General features: G+C 38.6%; 2 protein-coding genes across 3 annotated transcripts; one reads left to right on the forward strand and one right to left on the reverse strand.

The window, feature by feature from the left end:
* Window positions 1–1957: 1957 nt before the first annotated feature.
* Window positions 1958–13205, forward strand: CPR54 (cuticular protein RR-1 motif 54). Of its 2 annotated transcripts, XM_028313041.1 has the most exons (7): window positions 1958–2006; window positions 6931–7052; window positions 8524–8647; window positions 9006–9134; window positions 11282–11475; window positions 11512–11578; window positions 12806–13204. In XM_028313041.1, exons 1-7 carry the CDS (start codon window positions 1986–1988, stop codon window positions 13118–13120), a joined length of 972 nt encoding a protein of 323 aa, XP_028168842.1. In that variant the 5' UTR covers window positions 1958–1985; the 3' UTR covers window positions 13121–13204. The 2 variants fall into 2 exon arrangements, with proteins under 2 accessions (XP_028168842.1, XP_028168745.1); XM_028312944.1 differs by having other exon boundaries at window positions 11282–11578; window positions 12806–13205.
* A 5302-nt stretch (window positions 13206–18507) lies between these two features.
* On the reverse strand, window positions 18508–20636 carry LOC114357100 (uncharacterized). Its single transcript, XM_028310602.1, has one exon. It carries the CDS (start codon window positions 20619–20621, stop codon window positions 18537–18539), a length of 2085 nt encoding a protein of 694 aa, XP_028166403.1. The 5' UTR covers window positions 20622–20636; the 3' UTR covers window positions 18508–18536.
* Window positions 20637–27000: the final 6364 nt, after the last annotated feature.

A 27000-nucleotide genomic window follows, 5' to 3' on the forward strand; every position in this document is an offset into this window, starting at 1 on the left:
TACCAGCACGCAGGTAGAATATAGATTTCTACGAGAAAATTGTCGACCAAGGTTGTGATTATGTCGTAACATTAAAGCTGAATGAACTGCAGTTCTGCTGTCAAGGGATATTAATCTTTTAGGGACATGATTGTTTAGCTGATGCAAATAACCAGTCTCGAAATCAATACAGTGGTTTTTGCATTTTCCAGTAACGAGTGCGGATTTGAATTGGTGGGGACAAGAATGAGAATAAATAATGAGTGCGAGAGGTATCTACTCTACGTTTTCTTTCTTTGAGTTTTGGCACAGAATAATAATAAGTACTACGTACAGAAGTTTTACTTCGCGAAAGTATTTAAAAAAATGTATGCTCAATGACATTAACAATATGGTACTTACATAGCCTGTCTCAAGAGTCAAGCACCATTTTGTTGACAAACGTCAGTGATCGGCACTGCGCCGAAGCTATAGGGCTGACTTCGGTAAAATGATGTGACGTGAGGTGCCAAACTGCGGAAAATGCCGGAGGAAATACATGATTTAGCATGAATTATCATGAATAATATTAACTACTTATTTACCTCTCAGTGTCTTGAGGCAACTTAAAAAAGTACATTCTGTGTTTTTATTATTATTTAGGCAGTTAAATACTGCACAGTATTTAGTACACCATTTTGTTTATTTTCTTCCATCATACACAAGAATACGCGTGCGTGAGTCAATGTTCGCTCGTATGTGAGGCCTTGCCGAATAGTATCCTGTAGGTGGGCCATCGTGCGTGTTTTGTTTTCGATGTAAACTCGCGGAGATGAACAGGCCTGGTTTTGGTAAATTGATTACATTAAGTTTAGATAAAATAATCATATAACTATCACCCCTGAAAGTATTGCAAAAAGCGAAATCATCGCGTTTTCATCACGCGCGAGTAGAGTCCAGTAAAATTTAACCCACTACTTAAATCCACACCGAGAGAGTCTCTTATAATTTTATAAGAGACTACAAAAGTGATATCAAGTGTTGCTTAAAAGACCTGCTGCTTTAATTGCACTATTTTACATGCATTCATCACAAAGAGGTCTGATTGCATCGAAACCGCAGCTTAATCGAGTATTCATGGCAGTTACCTGAACATTGTTTGTTTTTAAATCGAGTGAAGTCACTGTTAAATACTAATTAAATAGATCAGTATTACATCATTTTCACTGAGAAATAGGCAGAGAAAGATACGTATAGAATAATTATTTCAAATACATAATTAAATTGTGACCTAGCCCCAAAATTAATCAGACTTTCGCTCTACGTCTGAACATAAGTAACAAAATAGCAGAATACCTACCCTGCCTGGGTAGCATTTTTGATGAAAATGTCACTAAAACCTTGTAGAACCCGAGACTGGGTCCTCAACAGAGAATAATATGTAGTGGATGAACTGAGAGCTCACTTTTTCTACGAATAGGCAAAGTAGGATGGATTTAGCTGATGAAATATTGGCCATAATGTAACCAGAGAAAGACTGGACTAGACTCTATACGGCTTAGGCCCAATTCGACCAAACTTTTATCCGAGAATAACTCCTGGTATAACTGGCACAATGACAGTTTCAGTATGGAAAATATGTCAAAACTGCGACTAATTCTGAGACTAATATTTACTCTTGTTTAGTCGAATCTACCCTTAGCTACTTAACATACCGATAAAATCAGTCACTTGGCCAAATATGGAAATAAGAGAATATGAGAATTAAAAAAAGATATACAGTTTGTACAATTTAAAACTGGATTTGTAATACTTCTTCATACGAAACTAGATTGGCTTTATAAGGGGAAATATGTACCTTTAAAGAAGAGCCTTTCTTTAGAAGGTAATAAAAATACTGTAACTACTAGTTCACCCTACAACAAAGCATCCCTTGCACCAAAAAAATTGGTAGCCAGTGAAAGGTCTCGCCCTGCGTTGTTGTATAAAAGAGTAGAGCGCGCGCGCCGCGCCTCCGATTTGTCGACATGGCGGCGCTAGCGAGATTGGTACGTTTGAACTGCTCTAAATTTAAATTTTTTACTTTTACAGGACACTGCCCGGAAAATTATTTCTTTTTAAAAAATGTGGCGTTTGATTGAAAACTTTTTCCGATTTTAATTTCTCTCATTTGAATTTTAAAAATCTTGATTCTTTTTTGTTTTCAATTGTCTTTGTTCAAGTGTTAATTAAGTTTTTTTTATCAGTGAAAGTGTTAAATGAAAAGTTTCGTAAAAGTGAAAAGAAATGATTTCTTTGCGTTTGCGTGTGATGAAGTTGATTTAAAAAGGTGTTACGGTTATACTTAGTTCCTATGACATTGTTTAGTGCAGTGCATTGTTTTCTACATTCATAACTTTCCGGTAAAGTTGGTTAACTTATCAAAATGGTGTAATTACAAATCTTTTTCAGACAAACTGGGTATAAATAGTATTTTCATAAGATAAACTGGAGTTATATCAAGTGACCTTAAAAATAATATGCCTCTAAAAGTGATAGTGGAAATAGGCTGAGTTTATCTAGACACTAAGGTTGTCTAGTTTGATAATGAGTGGTGGGGGAAGCCCCTCCTTAAAGCTTGTTACCACGTGAAGTTACTGATAAAAATTTAAAGGCGAAAGTAACTAATTCGCTCATTATTAAATTGCGGGCTTTTTAACTAACTTTCTAAGGATCAAAAGATATTATTCTACATCTAAACAGTTTATTTTTACTTGTATGTAAAATGTCTTAAGCGAATTATTTTATTTGGGTTTCATCATTGAGAAAGAAATTCACTTATCTCAGTCTTCATCTCAGTGTGATTTTAACCCTACGACTGCTTCAGGGAAATAATAATGCAAGAAGCAGTTCAAAAAACTCACCTCCGGATTTGAATTGAGATTTTAAGCTTGAGCGTGCTTAATTTTAATGAATATTAAGTTTATGTTTAGTCATTTTTAATCAACGTTCAATTTAAAAAGAAATGATACACCTACCAAGTGTATTGTTATAATGTTAACAATGTTAACCATTTTAGGGTCAATATTTCATCTGTGGGTACATAATAGGGGCATACCTAATAATATGTATATTCTATAGGCATTCGGGTACCTACCTACCTACATAAGTTACAGTTCAAACTGTTAACAATGGCAGACATTTGAGACGTCATATTAATTTCAGGATCAATACGTCATCTGTGGGTACTTGGATAGACCTAACATGTATATTCTATGGTCAATAAAGTCATTCAAGTACATAATACAATTCAAAGTGTCAGTCAAAAGCATGATTTGTGCAACGAAAGTGCCAAGCCTACAAGGTACGGCCGTCGCGTTCTGTATCCCGCTGTTTGATGACGTAACTACAGCTTGAATAACTATTTAACTGCATTGTTGCTGATTAATTACCATAGTTATGTGATAAGTTATCAGTATATTACATCTAAGATGTATGGCCCATATCAATGTCCACAAGCATTGGTAGGGTTGAAGTGATTTATGTTTTTATATCCGTATATCCGTTAAGCTAGCACCCATAACACAAGCATATTAATTGCTTACTTTGGAGCTAGATGGCGCTGTGTGAGATTGTCCAAAGATATTAATTAATTATAATTATAAATTATATCAACAAAACTCATTTATTTATTTAAATTTTAATTTATAAAAGTAATTGATCACAAAACTAAGGCAACAAAACGAGAGTCTCTATCAGACTTTATGCTCCATTTCTCGGTTTTCTTCATCTCTACATGTCGACATTTTACTTTTTACCCGACTGCGCGACGCAAAGGAGTGGTAACTTGTTTATCCCTTGTGAAAATCTTTATGCCAAATTTCATCAAAATCGGTTTAGTGGTTTAGGCGTGAAAGCAAGACAGACAGAGTTGGTACTTTCGCATTTATAATATTAGAATAGATTTAGGGTTCCCATCTTCTCAGAGTCACCAACGCCGAGTTGATAGATTTATTACCTCAGACCTTGTATCCCAGAATTGATATGAAATGTAATAATTTGATACAAATATGTAAAATAAGTCGCTGGTGAATGGCCGCGCGGCCTCTAAATACTCAAACCAGACCTGTCCCTTTGTCCACGACTTATGAGCTTCCGCTACGTCTAGCCTCCATTCGGAGCGAGCTTTTTCTTTTATGCACATCGAGCTTTTATGTCAACTTGATACATATACATATTCATGTGAGTTTTGCATCAATTTCCTATTATAAAGGTTGAATTAAACAACCCTATGTCAATGGCAGGCGGTGATTTATAACCATCAAGTGACATGCTCGTTTAGTGCCTTAAAAAAGAACCTAGTACCTACTATAGTCGCTGAAACACTTCCATAAAGTAATGAAACTTTAAAATCTTTTACATTTTTTACGATTGACAATATACGGATACATACTGTCTATCCTACGATGAAGTTTAAAAATAAAACAGTATTTAATTAAATTAACAGTTGAAGGTTACTATAACAATAGCTAACTCCTAAGCACCCAAATAAAAAGTAAAACAATTTGACACGTAAAGGCATCAATGCGTAAACTTTCAACATTTAGCTTCGGTCCAAGTGTAAAGCTTACATTATCTATTATAAATTGTTCCTTAACAATGCTCGTACCTAATACAAGAATTATGTACAATACCATAAAGAAACTCTTCTTTAGTCTGCTTCATGCAAAAAAATACAATAATGATAAAATTACGTTAAAATGTTGATTTATGTTGCAAAAACAAATGTTTAAAACTTTAAAGTCTTTCTTACTTGTGAAGTACAGGTACTAGATGAACTAATAATAAATCAATAGAAATCAAACTAAATGTAGGTTATACTTAACAATAATTAAGATTAAGCTGCCCTTCGTAATCGAAATAAATTCTTGAATACTTTTCGTCTTCATATCATGATGTACTCAATGATTTATTATTTATTTTCAAATTTTGTAAAACCATCAATCTTCAGTTTGTATTTTGCACCACATTTTTTCATTTACGATACATTTATAGTTTACGTAACTCACAAACCACTTGTAGTGTCAAGGCCATCTCTGTTTAGTTGTTGCACGGATTAGCCAACTCGTAATTGGACCATTTCTTGCTGGCACAATGCTAAACGAACTATTTGTAAGATATCATGTTTATACACCACAAATTGTACGTAATTCTTTCATTTTCGCTCTACATGTAAGTTTATTACAACTAATACGCAATACTCCATAATTGACATAATGAAATTCCGCTCTACTTAATTTGGACACTTGCTTTATAAGGTTCGATAAATTAACTATTATAGCGTGGCGTACAGTCGACAATGTTATTTTACAGTTTTGTAGCAAAATATCGCTTTTTAGACAACTTAATAAGAGGTTTCAGTGTTTGGTGTGCCATCGTCTTACCTACCTTAACTTTGACATTAAATTCCACTGGACATAAAATACACCCTTATAGCAGACCAATAAAAATAACCAACCTAAACTATTTACGTACGTCACGAATGTTTCACTATCACGTATTATTCGATTACAATTATAAAAGCAGACATAATAGATCAAACCGATAAATTAAGCTTGGTAAATATTACAAATAAAGTACAATAGCCGACTCTTTGAAAGGCCTCATTGAAATCAATTGATCAGTACTCAACAATGGGTGACTATCCCTGGTGATCCCAATACATAAGCAGTATTGACTTTTACGGAGTGATTGCCAAATACGTGGTTTTTATACGATGCTAGAAACAAAATTGTTCAACTCCAGAAAATTATTTTTTAAATAATGCAACTTTCTACTGGTGAAAGAATTATCATAATTGGTTCAGTAGTTCCAAACATTACCACCTACCTACAAACTTCCTTACTTAACCTCTTTTTTATGGTACTCACTAATTATACACAATATTAATTTGAGTAATTTTGTAAAATGATAAAGTAATTTAATTTAGTTACAGTTATTCCATTTATACGTTAAGCGGCAATCTTATTTGTCATTTTTATAACGTAATTAAACGCATTTGGAAATTGGTATTATTGGAACAAGTACTTATTCAACAATTATTTTTTTAAGAAATATATCCTTTCTCGAAATCCAATAAGGATTGAATGCGGAACATGAACTGATTTTGTCACATTGATACCCCAGAAAGTAATTTTGATTTCTGGGACATCAACGCGACAAATGACCGGTGCGGAAAGCGTTACGGTCGCGTTGCTGGGCGCAGATAGTGTTTCAACAGGCACTACATTAGGTCATTCGTAACGTCTGTTTATAGGTGAATTATTACAAAACGCAGGGCAGATTGGTTTATAACGACGCGAATGGAGGTGCCTTTGTTTTTATCGAATTTGCATTTTTAGCATGCTATGGAGGGTTTATGTTCTGGCTAAGCTACGATAAGATACGTTACCCTATATTATAAAATTTGTTTAAATATTTTCAGAGGTAGGTATGAAAAAGAAAACATAAACAAAAAAGATTCTATTACTTTAATAATTTTCCTCACGGCTTAGGGATCATATTATTTTCATAATAACTTTCTTAACGGCCAATTTTCAGCTATTGCTGTTGTAATTAATAGTGAACAGACTTTTACACAGCCATTTATTACTTTCTGGTGAAACGATTTGATTATACGCTCCAAAAACGTGCACGTGAATTCAAGTCATGGTTCTGTCACATACTTTATTTTGTCATGGTAGCTTGTTAGTTTCATAAAATAAGAAATTGACACTTTTGCCACACATGAAAACAGTAACTCGTCTTTGTCTTTAATTACGAAAAGGATAACCAAGAGCTAGAATTATTACATCAGATTGTCAAAACCAATTTCCCATTTTTTCCGCTTTAGTTATTTCTTTAACTTTTGAGTCTTTGGATAAAATAGTAGCTACACTGTCCTATTATTTAATAGTTTTCTGCTGAAGCTAATTTACCGTTAAACAATTCCAGGTGGTGTTATGTTTGGTGGCGTGCGCTTGCGCACAGTACCAGGAGGAGCGCGCGCCGCGGTACATCGCGTCAGAATCCAAGAACCCTTCCACACCCGTGCCTATCCTCAAGCAGATTAACAGGTGAGTAAGTCACTTTAACAAACTAGGTCTTTTAACTTTGTGCTTGTGGATAAAAGATTGATTTAAAACTATCTAGCCGACAATCTTTCATTTTCAAGAAGACTTAGTTAATTATTATATTTTCATAGGCATATTAAATTAGTACACAATTTGTGCGGTGCTATTGCTAGAAAACCACCTCGTCATGGTTCCAAGGGGGAAAGAATAATGGTTCTAAATAAAAATAATCACTGATTTTGATGTCGTCTAGTCTGAATTTTAAAGCACTTTAAGGACTGTGAATTGTACACAAAGCTTTTTTCATTCTTAAAGAAATGTTTCTTACGAATCGACGATCACGTCACATTGCACGACAGCTGTGTATTTACCACGGTTCTACAACTCTCAATTTTCAATTAAAAGCTCAAAAACGTGTACAAATGTTCATATAGTTAAATTGTCTTTGAATCGAAAAGCACAAATAGGCCTCAATAATAAGAATTGCGTTAAAGGTTCTTAACTATACTTAACAGACAAACTGGAGCAGTTAGGAAATTAGACCTGTTGTACTTGAATAACTGATAACAAAATCCTACTTAGGCAAAGTCGTTTGTAAAGTGGTTTGGCGGCTTGAACTTATAGGTATAACCTTAGCGGATTTGGTAGTAGGAACTTAATTATTTTTTGTGTAATAGATTTCTACTTCGTTATCAAAATGCCACATGTCCGCACGATACTTACTTAATTCAATTGCCAATTTGTAGTTTGTAGTAATGTCACAACTATTTTTGAATAATAGTTTCAAGGTTTTTATAAATGTTTTTAGAGACATGACCAATATCTCTATATAGGTACATATAAAGTGGTTCTATTAACAATTAACTTACTTAATTAGAGTTACCTTACACCCGTATTCAAAAATGATATTTGCTTAAGTGAAGCAGCAAATCGAACGCATAGCGTTGAATAGAGCTCTGTGATTGTTTCGTGTGTGACCCTGTGCGTCCACACTGTGAGACCTCATAGTAATGTTTGTGAATAGTTTAAGATTAGCTTTATTGAGGGAACCATTAGGGGAAACCAGGGCTGCAGGTGTCTATGGGCGGAGATAATCACTTACCACCAGTGGGCTGAGTTTGTGTGTAAATAAATGTATGTCAATTTTAGTTCTTGACGTTTCCGTTAGGGGCGCTGTACAGTCCTGGATCTGTCAATAGGCCGTATAGGCCGGGGCCAGATTTCAGATGACGCTTACTCGATTTCAGAAGATAAAAGTTAAATAAAGATCAAACCCCACCCTAGCTACGGGCGACAAAACTGTAAATCCGCCACTGGCGCTGTACATACAATCCGTCATACATTTTAATGTCATTTTTTGATTGAGATACGTTTGATGTAAACTCACACTAGGCCCTCTGGGGATTCGTTTGTTCATTTGCCTCCTGTCCCATTTTATTTCAAGTAGTTACATAAATGCTTCCAAATGTTCCAGGCACAACGAGGATGGCTCCTACACGTACGGGTACGAAGCAGCTGACGGCTCCTTCAAGATCGAGACCAAGTCGCCCTCCGGAGAGGTCAAGGGCAAGTACGGATACAAGGACGACACTGGCAAGGTGAGTCTTAAACATATCTTACAAATAAGAACAGTTGTCTAGTTGATATCATTGCTGAAGAATTTCAAGCTAGATCTTTTTTTAAATATTACACTTGACTCTAGCCCTGAAAACCTAGTTAGTTTCAGACTGAAAACTATATTAAAGTCAATTAAGATCGTGAACTAGTAGAATCCGTTTATTCCGATAATATCATTAGGATATCGTATTGCTCCGGCAGAGCAAAACGCACCTAAGGGAATATGTGAACGTCAGGCCCTATTCCATCCCATCTAGTCAGGGTGGAGAGTGGAATTCCTTTTTTTGCCTCTCGTAAAATAGGAGAGGAAACTAAATTCGAGTGACATAATGATTGCAGCTGCGAGTGATCGAGTACGGAGCCAACAAGTACGGCTTCCAGCCGGCCGGCGAGGGCATCACCGTCGCGCCGCCCACACTCGTCGACGAGTCCACCCGGGACGAGGGACTGAGGCCACAGAAATCTCAGGTAATGTAAATAAATAAATAAATGTGCGGAGCCAACAAGGCTTCACGGTTGTAGCTGCGAGTGAGTACGGAGCCAATAAGGGACTGGCCTCATAAGTCACAGACTTAATTAGTCATAGGCCTCAGAAGTCACAGGCCTCATAAGCCACAGGCCGCAGAAGGCTCAGGTAAAGGATTATTGTATGGTTGTAGCTGCGGGTGAGTACGGAGCCAATAAACAAGTCACAGGACTCATAAGCCACAGGCCTCATAAGCCACAGGCCTCCCAAGCCACAGGTCTCATAAGCCACAGGCCTCATATAAGCCACAGGACGCAGAAGGCTCAGCTACAGTATCATTGTACGGTTGTAGCTGCGAGTGAGTACCGAGCCAATAAGTCACAGGCCTCATAAGCCACAGGCTTCATAAGCCACAGGCCTCATAAGCCACAGGCCTCACAAGCCACAGGCCTCATAAGCCACAGGCCGCAGAAGCCTCAGGTAAGGATCATTGTATTGTTGTAGCTGCGAGTGAGTACGGAGCCAACAAGTACGGCTTCCAGCCATCACCGTCGCGCCGCCCACGCTCGTCGACGAGTCCACGCGGGACGAGGGACTGAGGCCACAGAAATCTCAGGTAATGTAAATAACAAGGCTTCACGGTTGTAGCTGCGAGTGAGTACGGAGCCAATAAGGGACTGGCCTTATTAGTCACAGACTTAATTAGTCATAGGCCTCAGAAGTCACAGGCCTCAGAAGTCACAGGCCTCAGAAGTCACAGGCCTCATAAGCCATAGGCCTCATATAAGCCACAGGACGCAGAAGGCTCAGCTACAGTATCATTATACGGTTGTAGCTGCGAGTGAGTACCGAGCCAATAAGTCACAGGCCTTATAAGCCACAGGTCTCACAAGCCACAGGCCTCATAAGCCACATGCCGCAGAAGCCTCAGGTAAGGATCATTGTATAGTTGTAGCTGTGAGTGAGTACGGAGCCAACAAGTACGGCTTCCAGCCGGCCGGCGAGGGCATCACCGTCGCACCGCCCACGCTCGTCGACAAGTCCACCCGGGACGAGGGACTGAGGCCACAAAAATCTCAGGTAATGTAAATAAATAAATAAATGTGCAGAGCCAACAAGGCTTCATGGTTGTAGCTGCGAGTGAGTACGGAAAAAAACAAGTCACAGGTCTCATAAGTTGCAGACTTAATATGTCATAGGCCTCAGAAGTCACAGGCCTCAGAAGTCACAGGCCTCAGAAGTCACAGGCCTCATAAGCCACAGGCCTCATATAAGCCACAGGACGCAGAAGGCTCAGCTACAATATCATTATACGATTGTAGCTGCGAGTGAGTACGGAGCCAATAAGGCACTAGCCTCATAAATCACAGACTTAATAAGTCATAGGCCTCAGAAGTCACAGGCCTCAGAAGTCACAGGCCTCATAAGCCACAGGTCGCAGAAGGCTCAGGTAAAGGATTATTGTATGGTTGTAGCTGCGAGTGAGTACGGAGCCAATAAACAAGCCACAGGTCTCATAAGCCACAGGCCTCCCAAGCCACAGGCCTCACAAGCCACAGGCCTCATAAGCCACAGGCCGCAGAAGCCTCAGGTAAGGATCATTGTATAGTTGTAGCTGTGAGTGAGTACGGAGCCAACAAGTACGGCTTCCAGCCGGCCGGCGAGGGCATCACCGTCGCGCCGCCCACGCTCGTCGACGAGTCCACCCGGGACGAGGGACTGAGGCCACAAAAATCTCAGGTAATGTAAATAAATAAATAAATGTGTCACTCAAAATAACCCACAGTAAAAAAAGAAAATTGAACTAAATCTCCTCTAAGAAGATTCTAACTAAGAAGGCTTAGCGACCCAAAGTGAGTCTTGGCGAGAATCTCCATTACGGTCTGTTCTGCGGCATCTTTCAATTTTTTGACATACGATTATGTGGGAGAAGGACTAGCCAAGGATGTATAAACCGAGGCCCGCGGATAGCATGTGGCCCCCTGAGAATGCAAAATAGCTAATTAACCTAAACCTTTATTCGGTTGTTTTTATTTTCTGTGGCCCACTTTTAGCTGGCCCTGAAAGACAGACAGTGGCCCCTGGTCCCAGTAAGCCTGTGAATCACTGGACTAGACTAACGATAACTTAACTTTTCTTCACAATCCAGGGAGGCAACCGCAACCAGTACCGCGCGCCTGCACCGCAACAGTCCATAGACTACGACTACAACGACGAGCCCGCGCCGCGCCCCGCTCCCCGTCCCGCGCCCGCGCCCGCCTACCGCGCGCCGCAGCCGCGCCCGCAACCGCCACCGCAACCGCAGTACAGGCCGCAACCGCAACCGCAGCCGCAGCAGTACAGGCCGGCGCCGCAACCGCAGCCGCAGCAGCAGTACAGGCCAGCGCCGCAGCCGCAGCAGCAGTATAGACCCCCGCCCCAGTCTGCGGCACCAGCACCGCCCAAGGTAAGATTTGTTTCTTTTAAACCGACTTCAAAAAAGGAGGAGGTTCTCAATTCGACCCGTATGTTTTTATGTTTGTTACGCGATAACTCCGCCAATTATGAACCGATTTGAACAAATCTTTTTTCGGCGTATAGATAATACCTCAAGGGTGGTCCCATTTAAATTTAATAATAGAAAAAACAACCCCCAAGGGTGGAAAATTGGGGATGAACTTTTTTATACGCAATATCTCCGCCGATTATAAATCAATTTGAACGATTATTTTTTTGTTGAATAGGTATTATCATAAGGGTGGTTTTATGCGAATTTGAAGAAAATATTTCACCCCCAAGGGTGGAAAATTGGGGATGAACTTTTTTATACGCAATATTTTTAATTTTTAAATTTTTTTGGGTTCACGCATTTGAAGTCGGTTTTATTTTTTTTAAAAGTTAATTATTATGGGACAGGAGGCAATTGTTTCACTTCTTCTGTATTTCTGAATTCTTATTCGTCTATCAGTCAAATCATTGCTTTTACAGGGCAGATATGTACCATCCTAGACTGCATCCCACTTAACATCAGGTGCGATTGTGGTCAAATACCTGCCTTGTTATGCATAAAAAAATAAAAAAAAAAAGTTGCCAGGGCTTCCCAAACTGTGCGTTGCGACGCTCTAGGGCCTAGGGCATCGAGGCATTATTCTGAGACGTCGTGAGTAGATCGAAAATTACAGGCCAATTTGTGGCAATTTCCAACTTAAGCCCTGTTTTGAGAGACTATGCTCAGAAAAGAAAGCATCTGTCTCATTAGTAGCTATTCAATTAGTAGGATATAAATGGCAAATTACCAAAGGGGTCACAGTAAAAAAAAAGATCGGGAAGCCCTGACCTAAGTTGTATCAGTGAAACACCATCTACAGTGCCAAAATACTCAAAATGTAAAGGTACACCTATAGAATTTATAAAAGCAATAACAAACAATGTTGATAGCTTCGTGTTAAATTCTTAGCAGGCGTAAATTTTGTTGGCTTGACTTCATAAAGTCTCCTGAAACCATGTTTAGGTACTTCCTAAAAACGAACAGTAAATACCCACATAAATTAAATTTTAATTAATAGCCGTCAAGACCTTCATGCTCAAAGATGTTATGGCGTGTTTATTAAAAACCTTGTAATAATACAAAACAATTCATAGGAGTCACCCGTATTTAATAATTAAAATTAACCGCTAATTCCTTAATTCACAGCCAACCTTCTTCGCGGGCGCCGCCCCCGCCCCCGCCCCAGCCCAAGACAACAATAACTTCTTCAACCCAGAACCCCAACAAAGACAGTACAAGCAGCAGGACTTCAGGCCCGCGCCCCAATTCGCGCCCAAGCCCCAAATAGAATACGCTCAGGACTTCGCCCCTGCCCCTCCCCAGCCCAGATACAACCAGAACCAGTTCCCTCAGCAAAGGAACCAGCAACCATTCTCCATGCTCGACCAGCTCCTGAAGGAATACGCTTTGCCGTCAGGCGGCGCGGCGCCCCTCCACGATATCACCTTCGGATCCTACTAGAAAACCGATCCTACTAGGTTAAGGCCATCTCACTCTTTGTAAATATGTAGCATATTTTTTTATTAAAACTAAATAGAGTTACCTTTATGTGTTTGATTCTTTAACAACCTGTGGCACCATTATCTTTTCAGTCGGATAAAAACAAAACTATCTCTTGGTTTTACAACTCTTGGATAACTGGCAGATAAAGTCATTGGTAGCCAGCAACCTTCATTTGTAAAATAACATTATATGCCAGTGCAGTGTTACTAACCTGCAAATCACGGAGCTGAATGTAGTTATAGACAATACAAGAGAAAAACAAGAAATCAGATTTACATGGACGCGGGCAGCGCAGAATCTGCCTTTGTGAAAACCCTTAGGGGAGGTCTTTGTCCAGCAGTGGACGTTATTTAGCTGAAACAAGCTAAATACCTTGCTGATAAGCAGCGTCCAATCCAATCCACCCCGCCCCAGCCCAGATACAACCAGAACCAGTTCCCTCAGCAAAGGAACCAGCAACCATTCTCCATGCTCGACCAGCTCCTGAAGGAATACGCCCTTCCGTCTGGAGGCGCGGCGCCCCTCCACGACATCACCTTCGGATCCTACTAGAAAACGATCCTACTAGGTTAAGGCCATCTCACTCTTTGTAAATATGTAGCATATTTTTTTATTAAAACTAAATAGAGTTACCTTTATGTGTTTGATTTTTTAAGAGCCTGTTTCATCATATCAGTCAGATGTGAACTACAACTTTTGGTTTTGCAAGTCTTGGACAGAGATATTTGGCAGATAAAGTCATTGGTAACCTGCATCTTATCTTACTAATATTATAAATACGAAAGTTTGTATGGATGTCTGGATGTCAACATGTTTGTTACTCTTTCACGCAAAAACTACTGATTTTTATGAAACTTTACAGTATTATTGTTTATAACCCAGAATAACATATAGGCTATAATTTATGACGATCTGTGGCAAATTCACGCGGGTGAAGCCACGTGCAAAAGCTAGTCCATTATAATTGTAAGATAACGTTTAATGTGTGGAACCTAAATAACTATCTGTAAATTATCAGGGGCCTGCGATTCTTGAGCCTGGATGTAATACGAGACAAAATAAAGAAATCAGATTAACAATAATTAAACACCACTAAGTTTACCTCAGCATCGGTGGGCAGCGTCCAATCCAGGTCCCGAACCTTGTAGATTCTTCTTAATAACGCACTTAACACTATGCTTTCACCACACTTCCACAATATTTACTTTTAACACGAGAACTTTGCAATAAACTCAAAAATAGCGTTGTGAGAACTGAAACGACCGAACCGCGTATTAAGCACCGACCGATACAATTTACACTTTTCAAGTGATAAAAAAAACTACCCTCCGATATTCTTGATATTTTAAAATTTCAATCTGCCTGTCTTTACTAAACTAAATGTTGCCATACGAGGAAAAAAATAATTACAATTATGTTAATTTATTTTATTCAGATAATTTAATATTTTATTTTAAAAAATTGGGGTTTCACTAGCATAGCTATAGTTTGTGGCTATTGGTACAGGTGTTGCATTGAGTGGTGTGAACGGAGGTGCGGTCCCAATTAATAATGATGATAATTAATTAATTAAACACCAACAAATCTGCATAAACGTCTCAATCGCACATTCGTGTCACCAACACCCAATGTATTGGCGTAACACTTGCGCAAGCGTCTAATAACGCACTACCATTGTTCCATGTTTTGCCACCAGAGGCCGTGGGACACGCTCCCAGCTTCATAATACGCTACATGGGAAACGTCTGCTCGTATGTGCTACATTTTCACAGAGTATTGCGCAACAATAGAAGGAAAACCATCGTTGTATGACCTTAATATTATCTGAAATTTTAGGGTCGCCGCACATCATGCGGCCGCTCGCCGCCACAAGGAGGCGACTTTATTTATATTCGATTTCGGCCGTTCTTCATTTTCAGGGACATAGGAGTGTGAGCTACAAGCAAAAATACGTATCATATTAAATGAACTACCTCGTACCGCGTTACTGGTAGCGACTAGGAGTATTTTGAAGTGTGCCTACAGTCTACTACTTACTTAGTGACATGTGTGTGGTGGCTATAAATAAACATTCTCCCCCTTACTCATTAAAAATTACACACTTGTTGAACACTGTTCTAAAGTGACATTTCCATACTAAACGTCACTTTAAAACACTGTTTATCGAGCGTTTAATTTTTATTATTAAGAGGGTCTGAATTTCTACGAATTTTGCAGTTTTGGAATGCAACCCTCTTCATTTTGCATACTTTGTCTAAAGATCGATCTGACTTAATCTTTTCTTCTTATACTTCTTACTTAGTATTTTTGAAATCTTAGTACGGGTCATACCTTTTAAAGGTACGGATCTCTAAAATATACGGCGATGCATATCATACTTTGACGTGTTAATTGGCTCTCATTATTCTAAATAGCTTCCATTGACCTCTGAGCTACTGTAAGGCAGGTCACTTTTACTTGGGTGCTATTACACGACGTGATAGGTGCAAAAGAATTTAAAGAGGCGTTAGTCGGCTAGTTAAAAAGATAACAATTTCAATTGAGGCTTTATAGAAAAGAAAATATTAGGTTCATATTATCTACATAAGGACATTGGTGCACACTGCACACCTTACTATGTTTTATTAATGAGCCACTTTTCACGATCAATTTCAATCCACATTCATAATTTATTATCTAGATTCTAGGTAGAGTGCCAAATTCCAGAAAATGTTGTAAAACTTATTTATTTACGAATTCAATGTTTTCTCCATAGAAGATAACTCGTTTTGATTAGTACAAATTCCAAATTAAATAGTCTCAATAATAATAAACACTACCAAAAACTTTTTGTATTCTTCTTGTCGAATTGTTCTTTATCAAATGGTGTTTATTGAAACGTTTTGATTTACATGTAAGCTGAAGGTTTATGTAAGCAGATTCTATTTTGCAGTTGCTGTTGTCAATTTTTATTTAATAACAAATAGTTAATAGCACATTGTTTTGCTGTCTAGAGCCGTTTTGGTTTAAAGTTTTTTCCCAAAATTATTGTCAAGGTTACTTCCGTGCATTTTCAAAGTATTCAATTGGATTCTGCTATTATTTCTTTTCCTATCTCTGCGGTGGCGTTTTTGTATTGTTTGCGGAATTATATTAACATTTTTATGCGAGTAATTCTTGCAGACTACAATGCTTTAATCTTTTTAAACATGCGATTTTCATACAGATATAACCGCAATGCTATTCTGTTGTAGATAACGCATTCGTATTTTATTTATAAAATCATTTATTAGTACGAGTTTGTAGGCGCTTTTCAGGACACTTTTACACTTATATTTGAGTTGTAACTTACTCGTATTTTGATGTATGCCTTTGCTGAGTTTTCCACTCAATAGCTAAAGGCTGCATAAGGTAACATTCCCATTCCCACCACATTGATTGATGATCAAGAAGTCAATGTATCAATAAACTGGTAACCGTAATTACAGCAAAAAATCACTCTACATGTTAGATAACTTCACCTACTCACGCTACTGTCGCTTTTCAATATATGTACTTGTTATAGCGACCTACTCTTACATCTTACTACGGTAGAGATCCTACTTGTACTACTAATATTATAAATGCGAAAGTTTGTGTGGATGTTTGTTACTCTTTCACGCAAAAACTACTGAACGGATTTTGATGAAACTTTACAGTATTATTGATTATAACCCAGAATAACATATAGGCTATAATGTATGGTGATATGTGACAAACTAAATTTCACGCAGGTGAAGAGGCGGGCAAAAACTAGTTCATAATAAACAAGTGTGTCCTTGCAGGTTTCATGAATATCTTGATGACCGCACTTATAAATGGTACTTTGGGATTTCTATCGCTCCTTTAGATTAATAAAGTATTGAGTGTTTAAGTCGAAGAGACGAAAAAAAAAATTACTACGAATGTTTTTAATCCATGAGACTTCGTCCGCGTAGATTCCCATACAGGAGAGCCTCCTATCAGCCAGGGCGGGACACATAGCTCGTAATTCTGATGGCCGTTGGGGTGGAAAAGTTCTCGAGTGGCGATGACAGACGATCTGGCGAAGGTCGCGGGAATTACCTGGATGCGGGCAGCGCAGGACCGGTCATTACGAAAATCCTTGGGGGAGGCCTTTGTCCAGCAGTGGACTTCGTTCGAAAACGAACGAATTATCAGCCTATTTACTATTCTAATGTACTCGTTTAATCACTAACTGTATCACACATTCAACTTATCTCAGTGAGCATGGTACTTCCATCGCACCCTTTCGTGTGCCATTTGCCTGAGAAGCGTAGCCGTGAAGGCTGGCCATTGTTGACATGATGACCGGCTGTGACCTTGTACCATCATGATTTCGACAACTTTCTGGAACTACGGTTACTTGGTAAACTTTCACCCTTAAAGTAAGAATATTATAATGCGAAAGAATCTTTAACATTATTTTGGCATTAAGATTTTTACTTTACTTGCAAAAGTATACATAAGACTTCTTGTGTTCATCACCATGAAACAGTTTTAGAGCCTCCTTGGTCGAAAAAATAGGTAGTAAATATTTTTTTTTTATGTGATAGGAGGCAAACGAGCAGACGGATCACCTGATGGTAAGTGATTACCGTCGCCCATAGACACCCGCAGACCCAGGGGCGTTACAGGTGCGTTGCCGGCCTTTAAGGGTTAATAAGGGTAGTGTTGTTTCACATATTATTTTTTCAGGAAATGTTCATGTTTTCATTAACAAAAACACGTTTTACAATAATTTACTTTTAAAATTACGTACTGAAAAGCTAGAGCAGTTAAAATTTATCAAAGAAGTTCCTTTTAAACTTATTGTGGCTACTATAACTATAAAAATAAATATCGTGTTATCATACTCGCATGATGACATTGCAACGTGTAGTATTAAGCCTATAATAAAGTGGGCGTGTAGAAGCATTTTGATGTATAGCCCAAATAAACAATAAAGTTACAATTATCCATTTGACCATGTAACAAGAGCGTACATTTGTCACTGTCCCGCCTCTGAGATACTTTTAATTTGGAACACAATGGAACTGTTCCCACGGGCCAAGTGCAGGCTATGTCTAAAAAGTTTAAGTTTAAAAAAATAATTAAAATAGCATTAGAATACTTCTACAGTAGTTTCGAACTGAATATATTGGTATTTAGGTCACGAAAGTCTACCTACTTATTATTTGAATTAAGGATTTTTATAAAGTCAAAATGTCTTTTTGTTATTATGTACGACACTATAATGTTCTCTAGTTTAGCAATGAAACAACTCAAATAGTTAAAATATTCATTACTACAAAAATATTTACATTACATTGAGTATTCTACACGTGAAGCACTGAATAAATTAAACCGAATTACCTCAGTGTCCTTGCATCGCCCTCTTGGCTTCATCCATGGATCCCTCTTCTCCCAGGATCTGGACGTTCCTGACCTGCTTCCTGGTGGGCGGTGCTGCGGTGGTGAGCTCGGTAGGGGGTACTGGAGTAGGCATAAAGTCAGGGTTGATGGCCAGCATCAGCATCTTCAAGAGTAACGCTTCCCGGATCTCAGGAGGAAGGAATTCAGGAGACTCCTCTATACGATTGGATGACGAACCAGTAGTGTCATATGGCCTGTTATACAACCTCCTCCGAGGAATATACCGTTGGCTCTCATACTGCTGATTATCGTAGTTGTTCATCTGGTTGGAATAAGCATCTTGCTGTCTATATTGCTGCTGATTGTACCGGTAATCGTAGCGGTCATCCTCCTGATACTGACGGGACATTTCGTACCGATTGTACTGGTATCGGGGCTCTTGCCTGAAAAGCGGCAAAGGCTGGTACGGAGGTCCAGGAGCGACCAACTGGTCCATCAAAGCTTGCAGTTTATTTTGCCTAAGTATGAGTATCTGTAACAATCTCTTCAAATCTCTTGTACTTACTGGCGCTGATATCTGATTCATCTCGTCAACCGGTTCATAACGTGGCTGATATACAATCGGTTCTGGTTGAGGAGTTGGGCGGTATGGATTGACAAACCTTGCCTGGTAACCATGAATCGGTACTCCTCTGTCATCCACTGGAATTGGTATTATCCTGGTCACCGGTCTCACGTCATAAGGAGGCACTGTCACTGGTTCAGGAGTGGTCCCTTTCGTTTGTGGAGCTGGTGTAGTTTCCTTCAAGAACTGCGGCTCCAGTATTTTGTTCTGGTATTCGTAGTGGAGAAAGGGCCGCTGGTTTCCAATGGGTATAGGAGCTCCGGGGTTGTCTTTCAAATACTCGTTCGTTCGAAACTGGATAGCGGTGATAGGTCTTCTATAAATAGGTTGCTGGTATATACGCTCATCCACCTCCCTCTCAGGAGGAATATGAACCACTGGCACTGGATTTGAAGTCACGACGTTTTCATGATCAAAAACACGACCTGTACTAGCTTCGACAGTCGTCTCTTGGTCCTGATGTGACGCATCTTGGTACTGCTGCTGAATCTTTTGCCTCGCGGCTACCAAAGAATGTATGGGCACTAACCTTGGCCGTGGCGTGGTGGTGGTGAATAGCGGCCGCACAGTTCCAAGAGATAAGTGGCTTCCATACACGTCAGTTGAGTCATCACCCACCGATTGTTGCAGACTAATCATTCGAGGATTAGGGCTGGTACCGATTAACTCACGTCGAAACGTATTGGCTTTATTATTATCACTTTCAGCTTTTTCAGACATGTGTTCGTAAACTGGCTTAATTGTTACAGGCACTTTCGTTGTCGTTTGTTTCGTAATTAAATCATCTTTCGCTGTGGCCGACATTGGTTTTAATATTTGAGTTCTAGTTTTAACACTTTCTTCTGATTTTGGTTTGTAAAGGTTCAAAATGTTGCTTGTGGTTTCTTCAACCTTTTGTTTTTCGGTGGTCGTTTCAACATAGTTCGTAGTGGCTCTGGTAGAAGATGAGATCGGCCTCCTTCTGGGGATTGGCTGAATGACCGTGCCTTTGGTGGTATAGCTGGATCTGGTAGGATACACAATCGTGGCTAGAGGTCTCCTAGTAGTCGATGACACGGTTTTGTTCACTCTTACTATCATTGTCGGCGTGCTGGGGGTGGTGCTGGTCGACACCGGCACCGGCGTACTGTCACTTGACGAAGTATAAGTCACACGTTTGATTTCGCCATCCTTATCGATGTATCCGAAAGTCCCCTTCACATTTCCCAAAACATCCCTGCTCTCGATCTTGAAGGTCCCATCATCAGCTTCGTACCCAATGGTGTACGAGCCATCTTCGTTCAGCCGCCGTATTTGCTTGACGATTTCAACTTTAGAAGGGTCGGCTGTTTCGCTCGCTTTCAGAATTTCTTTGGTCGAGTTGGTTGTAGTTTCTATTTCTATTTCAGTGGCATCTTTGGTGGTATTAGTGGCGGTGGCGGTGGCGGTCGAGAGGCACGCGAGGAGGACGAGGAGGATCATCGCGCTAGGGCAGCCGCAGCGGCATGACGACGCTACGGCTGCGCGGGCACACTCCACCCGCCTATATAAAATACGCCCCACTCGCGTCCTCGCCGTGCGAACGCCTTGCGCAAACTCACCTATTGTTGTCATTTCATTATCTGAAACGGAAAATCTTTTTTCATAGCATCTACTCGTGCAAGATCCCAATTGTTTAATTGTCCAGGTCGTTTTGTAAATGCGTTAACATGTGCACATGTTAAAGTGTTTTGATGGCACGGAATATGGTTCGTCTAAGGTCATATTTGGACGAAATGCTACCATTGTGTGGAGGTGCAATCGGCGGATTGTTTTTAAAATATTGCTGGTTAATTAGTGTTGTGTTTGTCTCGTGTTTCCCACGCGGCTACTCAATGTCACTTTTAATTGCATCGCGCGGTTTTCGGTTCTGAAATTAATTTTGGGTAGGTAGATGTTGATTCCGCAACGTACCCAAATACTCAAAGGCAATCTTGGGCAGTTTGCGGTTATTCCTAAATAAGTATTTTATTAAGATTCAGGTTGCCCACAAAATGACTTCACCATATTAGAGTGTGTTGTTATTTTAACCCTTCCCATGGTTTTCTATGGACTGTGGGATAGAATATTCCATTACCGGGCTGTCCGTGGGAACTCTAGGCATTATCCCTAGCAAGGTAGCTCATGTGGCTTTGTCTGTGCTAGAACAAAGGTACTATTGTTGTGTTTATTTGAGCAGAACTAGAAATTACTGTGTTAATGTTTTTTTAACGGCCATTGCTTGATGAAAAGTTATAACGCAATCTCATTATCATATAGACAGAAATCTAGACAATTACTATAAATAACTAGAGATGGGTTTCCACCCGGGTAAAAACCCACATGAGGGTAAAAACCCAATAAAAACCCGTTTCATTCCACCCGTGGGTGTTTACACCGGGTGAAAACAAATAATTTTATAATTATTTCAATTGGTATCTTTTCTTTATTTTTATTGAATTTTTCTCATTTAAGTTTATTGATTAATAAGTAATAAGTCAAATTTAACACTAATTATGCATTTATATCGTGGCCAAATCGTAAAATTGATCACGTTATGATGATGTGACCAATTACACTAGTTTACAAGGTTTTTTACCCAGAGATGAAACTGATATGTATCGTTAGAGTTATTAACCCTTACTTAAAAACTGAACTTAAAAAAAATTTAGGACGTCAAATTTTGTTAATATTGATTATGTAAATTTTTATCATTTTTATACATTTATTTCTCAAAACAACCAAAAATGAGTCGTATTACTCCTTCTTTTATATTAATTAGTATCAGTTTCCCTTATTAAAGACCAACAGCAATCCGCTTACATATTTTTATCCCAAATTCCTTGGTATCTTTCCTCAAAAACCTTCAAATCCTGGTGAAAACTTTCGCCATGCTCAACACTCACGCTTCCCAGGTTCTCAGGAAAAAAATCCAGGTGACAATGTAAAAAATGAATTTTTAACGACTTATTCACACCCATTCTTTGGTAATTCCTCAATAATTTGGAAACAATTTTTGCATAATTCTCAGATAAATTTATAGTTTCTCAGGAAACTTTTCACTACTGCTTTAAATTAATATCAAGCATCTTTCCCTTACTGGAATTGCTGGGTAATAACTCCTTCAGATTGTAGCACAGGTCTTGTGACTGATGCAACATCAAGATATTGTATGTTCTTGGTTTTTGTTGTTAAAACCTGTAGTTTCAGTGAGGCAGAAGTAACAGACATTAGTGTGATTTGTTGGTTCTCTCCATAACCTTGGGGTGCCAATTCGTATATGTTTTCTTTTTCCTGCAGCCTAGTGCAATAATATACTCCTCAAATTTTCGCACACTACACCAGGAACCCATTTTTTATCAGGTTTGTTACCGAGATTAGAAAGTAATAGAAATAGGCCGGTTTTACGGCCTTAGTGACTGGTCTCTTCTTTTTTGACAATATAATTTGGCCACAAACTTAGCAAAAGTTATTTGGGCTTAATTTACACTGCCTTGGTGACATTTTAAAACAAGTGAAAATGTTAAAATAATACTTAAACGCAATTAAAATAAAGTAGAAACTCCGTCACGGCTAACAAGACAGCTTACTTAGGTTAATGTGGATATCTCAAAAACTTGACGTGATAAAAATATGAGACGTATATTTTTGTAATAAGGGGGCTGATAGAAAACACATCCAATATGAATTATCTTTGGGTAAAAGAAAAACTTTTTTTTTGTAAACTAGTGTTATTTTATAAAATGGTGTTATTTCAAGAATCGTTGAACCGATTTAGAAGAAATTTAGTAGGAACACAATAATTTGTGATCATGGCAAGGACATGGGGGGGGGGGGAGGGGTGGATGCCAAAGATGCCAAACTTTCTCTTTGATGACATTACGGTATAAAGTTACAAATAACAACACCAACTACAAAGTACTTCTGCTTAAAAACTTGAAATCGAACCGCCCTTCCGCCACTGTAACGCATTGTAACGTTTTTCAAGACCTCCTCTCCCCCCAGATTGCATTACGTAACACTAGAATGCCCCCTTAGCAACAAATACCACTTCTCACTTTAAAAAAACGCTATTTTTGTTTTCACCCACCAGAATGGGTGATAATGGGTAAAAACCGGGTTTTTACCCAAATCACCCAGTTTTAACCCAATCGGGTGAAATGGGTTTTTACCCACTACCCATTTCTATAAATAACTGGAGCCTATTGTGGCGTATTACATGACCTAATTGCGTACATGGTTTATGAAGTTACATAGCTTATGTTGATAATATGATTTTCACTTTTAAAAAAATGTCCCATAACAGTAAAGTGAATGCGCGTAGGAAAGTTTTATTAGTTAGCGCCGAGCTACCATTGCGCAACGCGTTAGATTGATAATGATAGTTAAATATGTAATAGAGCTAGGGCTGGTACTGTAATTTATCAAGTAGCTAGCTCTACTACTCATGTAAGTAGCGGCTATAAGTACTTAAGTAAAACAAAAATACATTACGACGAAGTCAGAAAATAGTTTGGAATCAAAACTGTCAATATCTAACTTTGTCTAGTTACGAGTAACTTACCTAACCTAAAATCACAAGATAATGGACCTAGGTAGGTCCAGTTTTACTTTAGAAACTTCTCTGGGTTCTCTCACAATTTTTGGGTTCAGAGTCCATGAAAAGAGATGTCTAGCAGATAAGTAGTCACTGGTAATTAAAAATCTAAGTTCATTATAATGTCAGATAACTATCTGAAACTTTATCAGGAATCGCTAAAATATGTACACCTACAAACTTACATTATAACTTTTTTATTCAAATTAATGTAGGTAGCTTTAAAAAACTGTGCTCTTTGTAAACTCGTAGCTCAGTTCCTGTAATAAAACATTTAACAATTGAAATTAAGTTGAGATTTAATACCATTCCTAATTTGAATCACACAAAGTTCAAATAATTTTAATTAGCCCTGAATTCAAATGTTTGAAAATCGAACGCGTTTTGACATTTGCGTAGATATGTGGACGTTATTGGCGAAAATGTGATTTCCAAACCCGAAGTGTTCGTAATTAAAAAAGAAGAAGAAATAATTTGACATTTTATTTTATACCGAGATGAAGGGTATGTTGCGATATTGCACTAGTTAGTGCTCATTACATTTTCCGAAAATGTTGAAAATTGCACATTATCCGAAATCTAGAAATTCTAGGTGAATAGTTTTGTTGCGAGAATTTTGGTTTTGGTGTATGTAACTAGTAGAAGAAATTTACTGTAAGTGCGTGTGTTTTTAAAATGTTCCGGTGCAAATTAATTACTAGGACAAAGTTAACTGAAGGAGGAGTATGTTGTGTGGTGAAATAAGTAGCAGAATATATCGGTAAGTACTCACTGTTTTTACGTTAGTAGTTTATTTTTCATGGAAATATGTCACGCAAGATATTATGATTGCAGCTTTTAGGACTATTAATTTTCATTTCCATTTTCCATACTACAACAAAATGTAATGTTCCACCTGTGTGTACCTTGATTTGTTTTAGTTGTGGAAATCAAAGACCATTACTATTTTTTTAAATCGGTTGCTTCATGTAGAAATAGATTAGGCGATTTTTTTTTTCAGATTTTTTAATTTTTTTTCAATTCTACGTCTACATGCAAAGACTCTATTTAGTCTTTTGTATTTGTGTAGATGGGAATAAAACGCGACGAAACTTAAATATTGTAGGAGTAGTTTCAACAAAAAAATCCTCCGACCTACCGCGATCCTAGCAGCCCTAACGTGCGCGTACGCACGCGCCACTCGCGCGTCGCACGTTGTGATATAATCTATCACATTATCAGCGCCATCCACTCTCATCCTCAATACGTTTCCTAAGACAAAGTAAAACTGTACAGGCGACACATTTCTATTGCAATTTCACCCATATTAACTATAACATAAGATCCCATGGATATTACCTTGATGTGCCGTTGACTATACGTGACAAGATCATGGGAACTGACGAATCATTCCGCTTTATTTACTTTTCACTGTTCTGGAAGATCGTTGATAAGTCAATGTCGTAGTCATCGGTTGTAACAACGTTGTAGGTCGTTATCTTTTTCGTCAATCTTGCGCCGCGTGGATTTCAAACCTAACATCATATTATGCTTTATAGTGGCAAATCGCGAAATTATAAGTTTTTTCCCGGTTAGGAAAACTTTTACTGTCTTCACGAGTGCTAGGAAAAAAATCCCGGCCAAAATCTGTTGCTTCTGATCTGTTGATACCAAGATGAACTGGTAACTTGTACAATAACCCTTGACACTTAAATAGGTCCCAAATATAGAAGCAGTGATATTTTCATGAAATCTAACAGTATGCTGAAAAGCGTGTAATCGAACAAGCTAGGTCGATATCAACAGACAGATTCTTTGAATTGTTTTCAGGGTTGTACCCAGCAGTAAATACGCCACCTATCGGTAACTTGTGACTTTAAAACGATGTAAAATAAGTGCGTATGCGATCGGTTGAACAAAGTGCCGGTGAAAGGCGTGTAACAAGCTGTTTTCTGTACGATGTAAATTCAGATGGAAAAGCATAGAGGGCGCTACTTAAATGAAACTTTTTTTATTTTTAAAGCTTAAAAGCTGCGTTAGAAAGATTCGCCTAATAAACTTCGATGTCATCAAATAAGTCAATAGCTAATTCAAAATGGTGCAATTAGGTTAATTGTGGATCATTTCGCTATTAAATTGCACTAGTTCTTTAAACTTTGTCTTTGTGTAAATCACATGTTATCATTCTATTTTTTTATTTTATTTTTAGTTTGTTTCTAATATAAAATACTTACCTTAAATAGATTAACACAACCACGCAGTATCGATTAGCCGGTGGTGGAGGCCTGGTGTGCTGTAGCACAGGGTATCCTAGTACGGACACCAGTCTCTACGAAATACTTATTTTGGTTCCTTGTTGTTATAATTACCCGTTACAAATTGTGACTTTATGTATTTTGTAAAGAGAGAAATAAATAAAGTTATTATTATTATTATTATAAACAGATCTCCAGTTATGTTCTAATCTTACAGTCATTTCAGGTTTGATCTTGGATTCAAATACTCTATCCTAACCCTTAAAGCATGTCAAACAAAACATGACATTTTTTGTTGAATGTTCACATGTTTTTGTTGTTTGTATAGGGCTAAGGCAAAACACGCGCTGGAGACCCGGCTTACTTACTATTGAGCTTTTCTGATGCTTATTATGTTGCTCTACTAAAGTATTTCGCGAGCGCATATCGTGTAACCCAATATCTGCATGCTCTTTTTGCAACTTACTATTATACCACCCACACTTGTTAACAAATTGGCCTATCGCTGTCATAAAAGCATAATCTGTCTGATTTATCTCTGACCGGGGCAGTGGGCGACCGTTATAGCCTGGACCACCTTTCAGCCGCCTAATGGGTGAATATGATAAGTTATCCCTTCAGGTATATCGAAATTGGGTATCCTGTTACATGCTCGTCGTGTATTGTAGTAATGTAATTAATGTTTTACTGTCTGAATAGGGTTACCTAAATACCTACTGATGCCATGGCTGTAGACTTGAGTATTGATAGAAATAGTGTCATGTTTAAATGTATTTACATCGTAAATTAACTACCATAATGCCATATAGTACCGGAAAGCACAGCGTAGGACGTCCACCCGTAAGCTGGACCGACGACCTCATAAAGGTAGCAGGAAGGCGCTGGATGCAGGCCGCCACCAACCGGCCATTGTGGAAATCATTGGGCGGCCTACGTTCAGCAGTGGACGTCCTATGGCTGAAATGATGATGATGATGAATGCCATAACGGTATAGTAGAAGTAAGTAAAGTG

The sequence above is a fragment of the Ostrinia furnacalis genome, unplaced genomic scaffold (genome assembly GCF_004193835.3).
Source record: "Ostrinia furnacalis isolate ACB-3 unplaced genomic scaffold, ASM419383v2 OfSCF0058, whole genome shotgun sequence".
In the NCBI taxonomy this organism is placed as follows: Eukaryota; Metazoa; Arthropoda; class Insecta; order Lepidoptera; family Crambidae; genus Ostrinia; species Ostrinia furnacalis.

What these genes read in the sequence shown, in the direction of transcription:
- CPR54 (XM_028312944.1), top strand. Translation starts at nt 1,986, where the DNA reads ATGGCGGCGCTAGCGAGATTG. An exon ending in TGGCGGCGCTAGCGAGATTG is followed by an intron (nt 2,007 to 6,930) that starts GTACGTTTGAAC and finishes AAACAATTCCAG; the next exon opens with GTGGTGTTATGTTTGGTGGC. An exon ending in TGAGGCCACAGAAATCTCAG is followed by an intron (nt 9,135 to 11,281) that starts GTAATGTAAATA and finishes TTCACAATCCAG; the next exon opens with GGAGGCAACCGCAACCAGTA.
- LOC114357100 (XM_028310602.1), bottom strand. Translation starts at nt 20,621, where the DNA reads ATGATCCTCCTCGTCCTCCTCGCGTGCCTCTCGACCGCCACCGCCACC.